Genomic DNA, 12,971 nt, shown 5'->3' with positions numbered 1-12,971 from the left:
GCAGGACTAGTTGGGTTTCTACTGGGCAATCAAATACTTGAAAGCTACCTTTGTATGTCTGTTTCATGCCTGCTGGCGTCTGTCAACAAAAAATAAACATGCAGTCTGGATAGAAATGAAATTTTCACGCAGCATGCTATCATATGCGAGGAGCTCACTATGCTTTTGATTTTTCATTATCCTCACACTTAATTCTGTTTCAAAGTTGCTTTTGGAAGGGGATTTTCAAAATGTTTGTAATTCTAAAAAAATTGTTAATTTGATGTTCGTTATAGAAGGGCAGACTGGCTGAAGAGCACCACCATAGCCGATGTGTTTGGTGTGGGGTCAAGGATTCACTTTCCCCATTTATTCCACCCCAGATGTGCCAAGCAAAAAAAGCAGGGGAAATGTACCATAGCTGAATACAACTAAATTCTGCATCGACTGCCACACAGAACACCGACAAAAAAAAAATGCTTCTGCAGAAGCCGAACATGTAAATGAGGTCACAATGAACAGTCACATGAAATGCACATTCAAAGAGCGTTTATTTGGCTAGAGCAACAGAAAGGGGCAGCTTCCGTCCAACAGCAACAATCGCACAGATGGCAAGTAGACACGCATTCGACCCATGGGGCCACAATGTGCCACAGAATGCAATGCATCAATTCCTGGGCTTGTTCGCCAACTTGAATCTCGGAGGCCATTCATTTGCACATAAATAAAGTTTATCGCGGAGTTCAACTCCCTTGCTACCTCTGTACACACAGGGGTCAGCATCGACACTCACCAACAACCATATCAGTCTGACTCGAGACAAGAAGACGTTAATGCTCCTGACACTCCATGCCCATTGGCGAGTCACGTGTGTGAAACCATTTCACCCAGCAGACAATTGGATTTTTTACAGTAACTTGGCTGAGATTAGGGAAAACAAGTAACAAGATTCACTCCACTATTACAAACACAGAGAAACTAACCAATAAGCATCAAGTGTCACCATCACCAGCACCTCCTTGTAAGCAGCTTTTCAGTATCCATCAAGCACCTGCATTGCCCTTCACCACGCCAACCCTCCCTTCTGCACATTTGGCAATGGCGACATGTTCAATACTACAGACTTTATTCTGAAAAAAACAAACAAAAAGAAAAAAATAAATTGCTGCCAGAAGCTTACAGATGCTGCCGAGTAAAATGAAAGGATGTTCTCCAAGTCTGCACCCTACGCCTGGGCTAGCCACTATACATAAAAAAAAAAAAAAAAAAAAAAAAAAAAAAAAAAAAAAGATCTTTAGATATCTCATCTGCAAAGTTGCCACGTGACAGGCATGAAATTGCGAGTCTGGTTGAAAGACACTTCTTCAATGGCGGCAGCCTACTGCCAGCACAAAGCAAATGATGCCCGAGGTCTGAGTATGTCTGATGGACGAAGCAGCATCTTGACTGAAGACTCTCCCCTGCAGAAGCTTGCAGGCATTCCCTTCCCACACACACACTGGTTGTGACGGCCACAGGCGCACTCATCGGGAGGCACACAGGGCCCAGATCAAAGTTATGTACATCTTTGAAACTTTCAGGCAAGGTAGCTTGGTAGCTCGAAGAAGTCTGTGACAGCTCTTTTGTTTATGACTGCACCTTGCGCGACTCACTGTCGTCAAAACGTCCTCCTAACAATTGAAATGGAGATGCATCTTCCAAGCACCCCCCACAGCCACAATACTACCTCAGTGTGTGTGCATGTGTATGTGTGTGTGTAAGCACCAGAATACATTTAACAACACTTGCGACAGCAAGCAACAGTGTGGGCGAAAACCCAATCCTGAAAATTGGATTACGCATCATTACTCCATGCAAATGCAGCCTACAAAGAAAAAAAAAGAAACAAAACACTGCTCCACCAGGGAGCCTTTCGTATTCCTCCGCAACTCAAAAATGAAGTAATACCAAACACTGTCCACCAAAACAAAGATTTAAACGTGGCGTCTGTCCGTAATACCGAAGCAGCTTAGACATTATTTCCTGGTACTTCTTGTGACCATAGGTTAACACCTCACCTGTTCGCATACTTGCGATACGACATAATAAAGAGGATGTGCTACCACAGTGAATATGTCAGCAGTTCCCTTAGGACTGCATCGAAACAAATAAACGATGCACTCGTTACAAGACGTAAGCAAAAAAAAAAAAAAAAAATAGATGTGATGCCTAATTCAGTACATAAGACGATGAAAATTTTCTAGGCTTATGTAACGGGAGCCCAAGTGAAACCAAATGCAGCCTGCTTGGCAATTTTGATGGTCACTGCATGTCATGAAAAAAGGGAATGCCACATAGTAAGTTACAGGCACTTCACAGCTGTTGAAACATTGGTGCTTTTTACGTGGGGAACCAAACACCGGTGGCTTTCCTAAAATGATACCAAGTCAGGCTGCTGTCAAGCAAGTTACCTGTAACGCAATGATAAAAGTGCTTCAATTAGGCACTAGAGAGAGGTGGTGGCTGCCAGAATGTGCCCACCTCTCATCCTTTTATAGAAAACCTGCAAATAATGACAGCTGTGGTCACTTTGCGACGCCCTGCCCAGAAAGCAATCAAGCAATTTTCTACACTCGCTACCCTTCACAAGGGCTATGTTATATCTTCTCTATGTGAAATTCATTTTCCACTCTGCACTCTGTCCGAACCAGCTTGACCAGCTTTCCTTTAAGTGCCAGAATTTGCTACTATTCGCAGGTTAAGGCCTCCCAGTACAGGTAACGTTTTCTGACGTTATTCCAGGGCAAAGAAAAGGGAGGGGGCAAAGAAGGAAAAAAAAAAGTATAGGATGGCGACACAACTGACAGCTCAAGCCCGAACAACTCTGGCCATTGTGTACAGCTCTGTCTTCTCATTTCACTCTCCTGTGAAATGAATGCCACTTTCATATACAGCAGGTATATATAGCACACACACACACAAAAAAAGAACAAAATGTACATACTCATATATATTTATATATATATATATATATATATAGAACACATCCACATTTTAAAGCTCGAACACCTAAGTGGATATGCACATATACACAGTACATACATACAGAACCGAAACGCCTGTAGTCAGTGGTATTAATTAGAGCAACATGTCTGTGTGTACACCACGTCATGCCACTGCAGTTTGGTGCCTGCTACTCAGAGAAACCGTTCACAGAATGCACTTCTGTAGCTACGTGGGTCAGAAATGAAAAACAGCAAACAGATGCCACAGCTACTGCAACTGAGAGGAACGTACCCACACGCACACACATCACCCTCCTACATTATAGTACTCTCTCTCGCTGAACAAACAAGAAGGGACAGCCACGTGCAGTTTACTGTATATAGCAGCGTGTTATTAGCGAGCACTCTCTTCCAATGTAAGTCACCTCCCCGCCATGGAAGTGGACCAGTCCCACACCACAGAGTTCCCTTAGTGTATTTCCAAAACCCAAGTGACGGGGTGCCTTCCTGAACATCACCTAAAAGCTCCAGCACTTGACTAGTGAGTCCAAGAAAAAAAAAAGAAAAAAGAAATTACAGCGTGACAGCGTAGAACAGACTACAAAAGGCGACCCTCACGAACCGCACCCGAGACGTTGCGCAGTCCTTCAGATTTGGTGAAGTCTATCTCGGCGTACGAGAAAGTGGGCCCTTCCTCAGAAGCTGGGTCGACGACCGTTGTGCGCGGCGAGCGCTGCACGACGCTCGGCGTTCCGTCCTCGCCACTAGGTGGAGCAAGGTCCAGTGACGCATAGTTGAGCACTCGTTCAGCTGGCGCTTCGGCAGCGCCTCCTTTGAGAGAAATGTTCTCGTAGTTGGCCTCAGGAGGTATCTGCGGGGTCACTCCCATGGCAGACGAGTCTACGGAGCCCCTAGGCTGCATGTAGGGCGACTCGGCAACGGCGAGTGGCGCCCCCCTCGCAACACCCTCTGTCTGTGGCTTTGAGTAGGTGCTCCAAGGAGAGGAGGAGCCATTGGCACTGGATGTCGGTGTTGTAGCCTCACTGCTGCTCGGTACTGGCATCTTCACGGGCTGCGTCCACTGCCACGTCTTGCTCAGGTCCAAGTTGACGTATTCTCCCAGCTGGTGGCCCTCGGGTGAAGCGGGACGCAATGACGAGCTACTGACTGCTGGGGCCCCAGTGTACTGAGGCAGCCCAGACTTCCCCTTTGGAACGGTGCCATTTGCCGTGCTCAAAAAAGCCACGCCCTTCTTGGTCATTTCTGTGGCGACATACTCGTTCTCCATTTTCACCTGACTTACTCCATTGGGCGGAGGTGGACTGGACACCGTGTTGTCCTCCCTGAGCGCCTGTGTTGTGGAGCTCCGCCGAGTCGCACTGGAGTAGCCAGTGCTGCGACCACTGGGGTGGTTCTCTTTGCCTATGTCTTCCTTCCGCTGCCTGCTATTTGAAGGCACGCTCATCTTCCTTTCAGGTGGCTCCGAGTTGCTTGGGCTCGTGATCGAGTGCTGGTATGTGCTGCTGCTACTGGGGCCTGCACTAGACTCGGACCCAGACATTACCATATAGTCATCAAAGGCTTTGGAAGTGCTGGGGGTACTCGCAGTGCTCAACTTCCTGACAGCCTCAGCCGCTTCTGTTTGTCTGTTGCTAGCGGGTGGCAAAACATTGCTTTTCTCCGTGGCACTGCTGGGCTCTTTACGGTCATAGTTGATCAACATGAGGTCCTCGCTGTGCTTGAGTGCCCGCGCTGTTGGCTGGGAGGCGTCTTCCTGCAGAGTGGGCACGCTGGACGACTTCTGGTTGTCCAAACGAGCTGCGCTGCTGAGGTCAGCGTCAATGTCTTTCTTCTGCCGGCGCCTGATGGCACTCGCCGGCACCTGGCTTCCCATTGAATAGGCACGTGCTCGAGACTGGTCCATGTGGCCGGCAAGTGGAGTCTTCTTGACCTGGAACGAGAACGTCATATTCTTGTAAGTTGTTTTTTGATGCAAAAATAAAATTTCAACGTCAACTTCAACTTCAACTAAACGCCCCGTGCACCGTCTATAGGGGTGCCACTGAAAGCCGCCTAGCGGCTGTTTTAAAAAGTCCTTCCGGGATAAGAGTTGCCGCAGCTCATGCGTCGCTGCAGGGACTGCCATGCTTGCAGTGGAGATTTTTTTTTTTTTTCAGCTCCTGGCGATTTTTTTTATGGCGGCGTAAAGCATAAAATTATGGTTGGCCTTTGTGTAGAAGTGAAAACATTGATGATGATGCAGCCGCCTGGGAGAAACGAATGCGTACATGAGCCAGGTACCTCCTACAAATAAGCGCTAAATGACCAATTGCATTTTTGAGCTCTGCTTTACTGTGGATATGCTGCATTGATAGGTCAATTACTTTAATAATCGCTTTTTTTTTTTTTTTTCGTTTACCCTGCCTTTGCATTGCAAGCTCTTTTATTATGTGGTCATATAGCGACGAGCCTCGATCCAATATATGGGACATCCTGCGCCATTCGCCGTTACATTGTGCCAGCATCGCTCTTATAGGCCTAATGCCTTACCGGCCGAATTCACAAGATATACATGTTGCTGAAGGTACTGTGCCGCAGAAAATTCGTTGTTGTTGTCGTTGGCCGTGAATGAAAGATCTCGATGGAAAATTCAGAAGCAGTTTGAAAGGTTCCGTGTGAGGCCAAATTTTTCAAAGAAGTTCCGTAACTAAAGAAGATAATTGAGCGGAAATGAAAGCGGAGTCAACTTTGAGTGAGGGTGGAAGTCGAACCCAGGACTTGCGTGTTACGAGACAGACACATACTCGTAGGTCGCGAAAGCTCGCTGGTTCGAGCTGAATAAGGGTAGACCTGCTGAACTCGCGATTCGAATGGGGTTCGAAAACACAATTTGTGTTCTGATCTTCATAGCTAGGTGACACTTAAATAAGCGCCCCATGTTTAAACTATCCCCCACAGGCTTAGCCGTAACGATGGATTAGATCGTGGCAATGACACGTTCCATAGTGTATAAAGTCGGAAATGAGAAAAACGCAATAAAGCGAGTACTTACAACCTTCACTTCATAAAGCTTTGCGCTTAGGTAAAAGTACCAAATATTAGAGATGCTCTTAACAAGCACCACTTATAGGCCACAAAAGCACGTACCATGCACTTGGAGCACCGTGTTTAATTAATTCAATCTTGCACCTGACGCTCATCATATCCATCTTTACTTTGCACTGAGGATCTATGAACGACTTGAAAAATTAAGCGCCACGAAAATGTGCAGAAATGAGTGAAGTAAAGTAACTACAGTAGACTCTCGATAAACGAAAATCGGTTAAACGGAACAGACGCTTAAACGGAACAAACTCATCAGGTTGGTTGGTTTTCCATCAACGCAATGTAAAAAAAATCTCGTTAATCGGAACTCAAGTTTTTCAACCATTGCATAAACGAAACCGAAAGCAAACTCGAAACCAAAATTAGTTGGGCAAATGCAGCGCCATCGCGGTGCGCATTACTGTCCCCCTCCCCCTCAATCACCCCGACCTCCTGGCGGTTTCGGCAGTTTCGGGTTTTCTCGCACAGTGCGCCGCGTCGCTGCTTGTTGTCGCGGTGTGCGTGCTGTTGCGTATTCAGTTAGGCCTAAGCCTCAGAACCTTTGTTTGGTGTCGTAGCGACATTTCATCGTGAAGTCAGGATCCGATGGCTACGCAGAAACGACAGCGCAATGCGCTTGCACTGGAAAAGAAGATGGATATCATCAATGACTTCGAGAGTGGTCGCTTTATTAAAACGGTGCTCGCGACGAAATACGGCGTCCCGAAGAGCAGCCTGACGAGAATCCTCCAAGACACTGACAAGCTGCGGGCGGCATTCGAAACGTCACGCTTTGGTCTCCAGCGAAAAAGACTACGAGCGGCTGACCACGAGGATCTGCAGAAGTGCCTTGTGCTTTGGCTGCGAAGGGCCTGCAGCGAAAACATCCCCATCAGCGGACCACTCATTCGTGCTAAAGGAGAAGAATTCGCTCTCCAGCTCGGCATTTCATGCAGGGCTTTTCATGCAGCGACGGGTGGCTGACTAGGTTTAAAGACCGGAATGGTGTAGTGTTCCGTGCCGTTTCAGGGGAAGCTGCCGCTGCCAATACGACGGCATGCGGAGAGTGGAAAGCAAGACGGCTGCCCGAAATTCTAAAGGAATACGACCCTGAAAACGTCTACAACGTGAAGCATAAAATCATTTTTCAGCAGCCATTAAATTAAATCGCAGTTCCCACTACCCTACCAGCAGAAGAGTAAGCGGTCTGTTTTTTTTTTGTTTTTTGTTTTTTTTTAATATTCCTGTACTCTGAGAAAAACAAAAAAATGTTCGCTGTGTACTTTGTGCAGTAAAGTTCTTGCCCATTGTATACTGTTCTCCTTATTACAGAAATTTTGCATTTCGGGATTCACTTCCGCGAAAATCACAAACTGCGCGCCTGCCTGTCGTGTCGGGACCGCAGAAGCTGATTGCGCAATGCTGAACCCATTCTCTCGGTAAATGGAACTCCTGATAAACGGAACATATTCTCCCGGTCACTTGAGGTTCCGTTTAACGAGAGTATACTGTATAACAGCTTTACACAGTAACATATTTGTTTCCTGTACAGTATACCTAAACGCAAATGGTACGTAGCAATCATCAGAAAATTCACGATGATGTGCTGATATTGTTTGAAGTGCTTTCATATCGAAATATAAGACAGGAATGACAAGTGGCTTGTTAACGCGAAGTGAATTCGAACAGTACGCTCCTGGTCCAAGTCGGTTGTGTTGCTTGCCAAGCTGAGACAAATAAATACAATTTCCAGCGCTTTTTTAGAGCATTTGAACATTTACCAAAGAGAAAACTACTCCTGGAAATGGCCCTTGGTTTGTGTCAGAGTGCACTGGCAGCGGCTGCTGTTTATACAACGATGCAAACGGCGCAGGGAAAGGGCGGGGCGCTGCCCCAGACCAGCGACTGCTGAACCGTGCCCTCTCATTCCTTCCACGCGTGGCTAAAAACCTCTCGCGGTAAATGGGCGAGGGTGATGGGATGGAGTAGAAATTAAGAAGAAGAAATGGACATGGGCAGGACATGTAGTGCGAAGAGAGGATAACCGATGGTCGCTGAGGGTAACAAACTGGATTCCAAGGGAAGGAAAGCGTAGCAGGGGGCGGCAGAAAGTTAGGTGGGCGGATGAGATTAAGAGGTTCGCAGGGGTCAAGTGGATGCAGCTAGCACAGAACCGGGTTAAGTGGAGAAATATGGGAGGCCTTCGCCCTGCAGTGGGTATAATCAGGCTGATGATGATGATGATGGGATCGTCTTTGGGGAAGGCGCACCGCGTCCAATGCGTGTGGTGGAGTTCGATATATCGAACGACCGGTGAAATTGAGTTCGATATACGACGCAGCTTTTCTATACTTTCACGTGCGATTTTCAAAGGGATATTCCGTGAGTTCGATATAACCAAAATTCGAATTATCCGGGTTTGATATATCCGGGTTCGACTGTATACACATTCCAATAGAGCGCGTGACGGTTACTGAATAAGTCTGAAATATCGCGCAAGTCCGAATTATTGGAGTCCAAAAAATCGGTCGGCTACTGTACTGAGAGCATCATTAAGGTGTTGAAACAACATAGTAATGCCATTCACACATACCTGCTGCCTGCTTCCAATTGAGTAAGCACGCACTGGCTTGATGTAAGAAACATCATCATCCGATGGAGAGAAGTAGGACTTGACCTGCAACAAAGGGCATGCACAGCTTCAGTTTATTCAAACAGTCACAACATATTCAATGTATGATATGGCACATACAATATGCGGCGTTTTGATGTCCGAAAGCTAAACACGAGCCATGAAAGATGTGGCAGTGGAAGGGTTTGGATCAATTTTGGCCACCTGCAGTTCCTGACCACGCACAGCACGCAGGCATTTTCGTAATTTTGTTTCCTTCGAAAGAGAGTCAGCAAAGTTGAGATTCAACTCTACGTCCATAAGGCCTAGCGCTTGAATACCACAGGGGCTAATCCACTGTGGTGAGTCCTTTTGCTGAATGGCTGAAATGCAGGACACTCAAAAACCACCTTGGCTTGCTGCTAGCACGTGGATAGAATTTTTTTTTTAATTCTAGACGTGTGCCGAAAGGATTTTTTCTGGTCCTTTAGAATTAAATGAGAGTTTACTATATTCAGCAACAGCTCCACCTGGTTTTATGTAGGTCCTTCCTGTACAGAAACTGTTTTATGCAGTTCTGTATAAAATTCATGCTGGAATTTTCACTAGAGTACACACTTCTGTGCAATTTGTTTAATTTTATTTGCAAATACATGTGCATTCTGAAATAAGATGAACAAGCTGGATATTTTTATAACTATCCATATTTTCTTAACTGATAAAATATTCGATAATCGAAGGCATTTTTTTCTCATATTCCTATTCAATTCGTGTACAGAAATTTGAACATTCACAAGCCCCAAGATATACTCACTGGCATATGCTCGTGGTCCTTACCAGATACAGTTAAACCTCGATATAACGAAGTAGTACGTTTCGGGGAAAAACTTCGTTATATCGCGCACTTCGTTGCATCGAGGTTTTTGTCTTTCAGTGCCGCTAATGAAATTGTGCATTCAAACAACATTCGCTATTCTATTTATTCCGCTCACGTGCGTTCGTGACATTACAACCGATTTTAGAAGTAACGACAAGCAAATAGAGCGGCAATAGTAGTTGTTGTTGTTGTGTTGGGTTTAGTGGCGCATAAGCAACTTAGGCTATCATGCGCCAATTTCATGGTTAAGAGTGTTGTATTTATGTAATTTAAACTTACATTCTGTTTAGGACGTTTGCTTCTATTAAAAACCTGAAAACACAGGGCAAATCAACAAGCGCATTTTCACCTAAAAGCAAAGCTGGATGAAGAGGAATGTGTTGTTTGTAAAACTGTGTAAAATGTTTTTTCCTCAGTTGTTCAAGTTGTCTGCATGAGATTAAAATGTGGATGACTGTTAGCTCGTGTCCGCATGAATCACACAGGGGCTTGTCCTGTTTAGTTAAAATGAAACTATGTGTTAAATGTGTGTGTCCTATGCGAAGACGGCATAGAGCCACTTCTTTGGAACGTTCAAGATGGGTGCTCGATTTCCACTCTTCTATTACAGGCTTTATGAGGTGTAGTTTGTTATTTGTTTCAGTGTTCCAAGTGGACTGCCATTTTTGTATCAGTCTACTCTGTACCAATTTCATGCAGTCTTGAGATGGTATCTGCACTTGTTTTATTTTCTTGTCTCGAGCTTTGGCAGCGCACCTATCTGCTTTTTCATTACCTCGGATTCCTACATGACTGGGTACCCAGCAAATTTTTATGCTTCGTCCTTCATCTGTAAGTGTTGCTATGCTGTGTATGATGTTTCCAAGTATTGGTATAACTGCATTTCTTGCGTGAAGGGCTGTGACTACACTTAGGGAATCTGTGTAAATAATGCTTCTCGTGAGGTTTTCTTTCATTATTTTCTCTATGGCAACAGACACAGCATAGCATTCGGCAGTAAAGATGGACGCGCACTGTGGAAGTCTCATTATTTCCTCCCATTCGCCTTGAACAACTGCGCTTCCGACATAATGATCTGTTTTCGAGCCATCCGTGTAAAAGTCTGTGAAGTTACTGTATTTTTCTTTCAGCTGAAGGAATTCTTGTATGAAGTGCTCTTGTGGGGTTATTGTTTTTTGGAACTGTGTAAGAGAGAGGTCGCAAACTTCAGGGACCAGGTACCAAGGAGGCAGAGGGTTAGGTCTTTTGGCAATGCTAGGTAACCAATCCGGTAGCTCAACCTCTTGACACATTTGCTCAAATCTTAGGAGCAGTGGTCTCACTGCATTGGGTTTGTTGGTGAATAGTGTTCTAGAAGGGCATTTAGTTACTAGAGAATAGCAGATATGCTTTGGCAGAGATCTGATTTTAAATATATAGGCACATGTAAGTGAAGTTCTTCTGATTTCAAGAGGAGGTTCATTTGTTTCCACAAGCAGACTGGATATAGGAGAAGTTCGGTATGCTCCACATGAGAGTCGAAGTCCTGTGTTATGTACCGGGTCTAGTTTTTTTAAATATGATGGTCTAGCTGACCCATACACTATGCAGCCATAGTCTAAGGTGGAGCGTACGACAGATCTGTAAATGTGTTTAAGGCATGTCCTGTCAGCGCCCCAGTGTTTACGGGAAAGAACTTTTAGTATGTTTAGAGATTTGGAAGCCTTTTTCTTCAGGACATTTATATGAGGAAGAAAGGTGAGTTTTTTGTCAAAAGTTACGCCTAGAAATTTGTGTTCGTTTTTAACCGGTAATTTCGTTTTGTTCAGGTGTAGTGTAGGATCTGTTTGTAAGCCTCGTTTGAGAGAGAATAGGAGAGCCACTGTTTTTTGAGGAGAAAACTGAAATCCATTTGTGTCTGCCCATGCTGCTAGTTTATTTATGGTCAACTGCACCTGTCTCTCACATGTAGATACGTTAGAGGATGTGTATGCAATCTGTAGATCGTCAACATAAGCTGAATACATTACGGATTTCGGGATAACTGTGCTTATGGAATTCATTTTTACTATAAAGAGAGTTGTGCTTAAGACGCATCCCTGTGGTACGCCATTCTCCTGTACAAAGTTATTTGAAAAAGTTGAGCCCAAACGCACACGGAATGAGCGATTTGACAAGAAGTCCTTTAGACAGTTTAACATCCTACCACGTATGCCTAAATATGCTAGGTCACGGAGGATGCCAAACCTCCATGTAGTATCATACGCCTTTTCCATATCAAAGAAGACGGCAAGGCAGTGCTGTTTGTGAATAAATGCTTCACGAACAGTGTTTTCAAGGCGGACTAGATGGTCCGTGGTAGAACATGCTGTTTTGAACCCACATTGGTGTATGTCTAGAAGTTCTTGGGAATGAAGGACAAAGGCTAATCTGGTATTAAGAACACTTTCAAAAGACTTTGCTAGGCAACTTGTGAGAGCTATGGGTCTATAACTGCTGGGGGCCGTTGGTGGCTTTCCTGGTTTCAGGAAAGGCACAATAATAGCTTTTTTCCAGGCCTCAGGAATACTCCCGGATACCCATACTTTGTTGAAAAATTTCAGAAGTGCTTCTAATGCAGGTGTAGAAAGATGTGCAAGCATCTGATAGTGAATTTGATCTGGGCCAGGTGCAGTCTTCTTGCCGGCAGATAGAACAGTGTTTATTTCTTGTAGTGTAATTAACTTGTTATATGTTTCATTAGTACTTCCACTTGTTGGCAGTTTTTGTTTTTCGGCCTTGTTTTTGTATGTTATAAAAGATTTTGGGTAGTGTAGTGAGCTTGAAATTTCAGAAAAATGATCGCCTAGAATATCTGCCTGTTCCTGTAAGTTTGTTTGGGTGCCAGGAGATGTTAGAAAGGGGACTGTGTACGGGGAGAAGTTGCCATCCAGTTTGTGAACAAGCTCCCACATTTTTTTTGATGTGATTGAGCTATTTATTGATGATATGTATTTTTGCCAAGAAGCCTTCTCAGCGTTTCGGCGGATGTACCGTGCCCTAGCTTTCGCCTGTTTGAATTTTACGAGGTTTTCATTTGTAGGGTACCTGCGAAAGGTTCCCCAAGCTTTGTTTTGTTTCTTCTTTGCATCTCTGCACTCCTGAGAATACCAGACTTTGCGATTTTTCAGTACCACTCCTGAAGACTGTGGTATAGCTACAAGTGCTGCGTCAATGATGCAGGCCGTAAATTTTTCATTTATCTCGTCAACACTGAGTTTTTCGGAAAAGACCTTTTCCAGGCTGGCTTCAGACTGGAATAGAGCCCAGTTCGCAAGGTGCAGCTTCCACCGCTTGGGTTTGTTTAGAGTGATGGAGGGTGAGGGTGTTAGGCTGATAATGACAGGCAAATGATCACTTCCTAGAGGATTGTCAAAGACGTCCCATTTAAAATCAGTAAAAATTGATGGGGAGCTAA

The 12,971-nt window shown here is 44.9% G+C and overlaps 1 protein-coding gene across 2 annotated transcripts in view; it reads right to left on the bottom strand.

Annotated features, from left to right (window-relative positions):
* Nucleotides 1–1,459: 1,459 nt before the first annotated feature.
* The window catches only part of chico (insulin receptor substrate 1 chico), a 47,869-nt gene continuing 36,357 nt past the window's right edge, over nucleotides 1,460–12,971 (bottom strand). For both annotated transcript variants that reach the window (XM_084589352.1, XM_084589359.1), the window contains 2 exons: nucleotides 8,641–8,724; nucleotides 1,460–4,914 (listed from right to left, as the gene is read on the bottom strand). In XM_084589352.1, the coding sequence (XP_084445478.1) occupies nucleotides 3,562–4,914; nucleotides 8,641–8,724 (1,437 nt within the window). In that variant the 3' untranslated portion in view covers nucleotides 1,460–3,561. The remainder of the gene's footprint in view (nucleotides 4,915–8,640; nucleotides 8,725–12,971) is intronic.

This window comes from Amblyomma maculatum, chromosome 1, assembly GCF_055883805.1.
Source record: "Amblyomma maculatum isolate TAMU_Amacu chromosome 1, ASM5588380v1, whole genome shotgun sequence".
Classification (NCBI taxonomy): domain Eukaryota; kingdom Metazoa; phylum Arthropoda; class Arachnida; order Ixodida; family Ixodidae; genus Amblyomma; species Amblyomma maculatum.
This window is presented reverse-complemented; position numbering and strand designations above follow the sequence as displayed.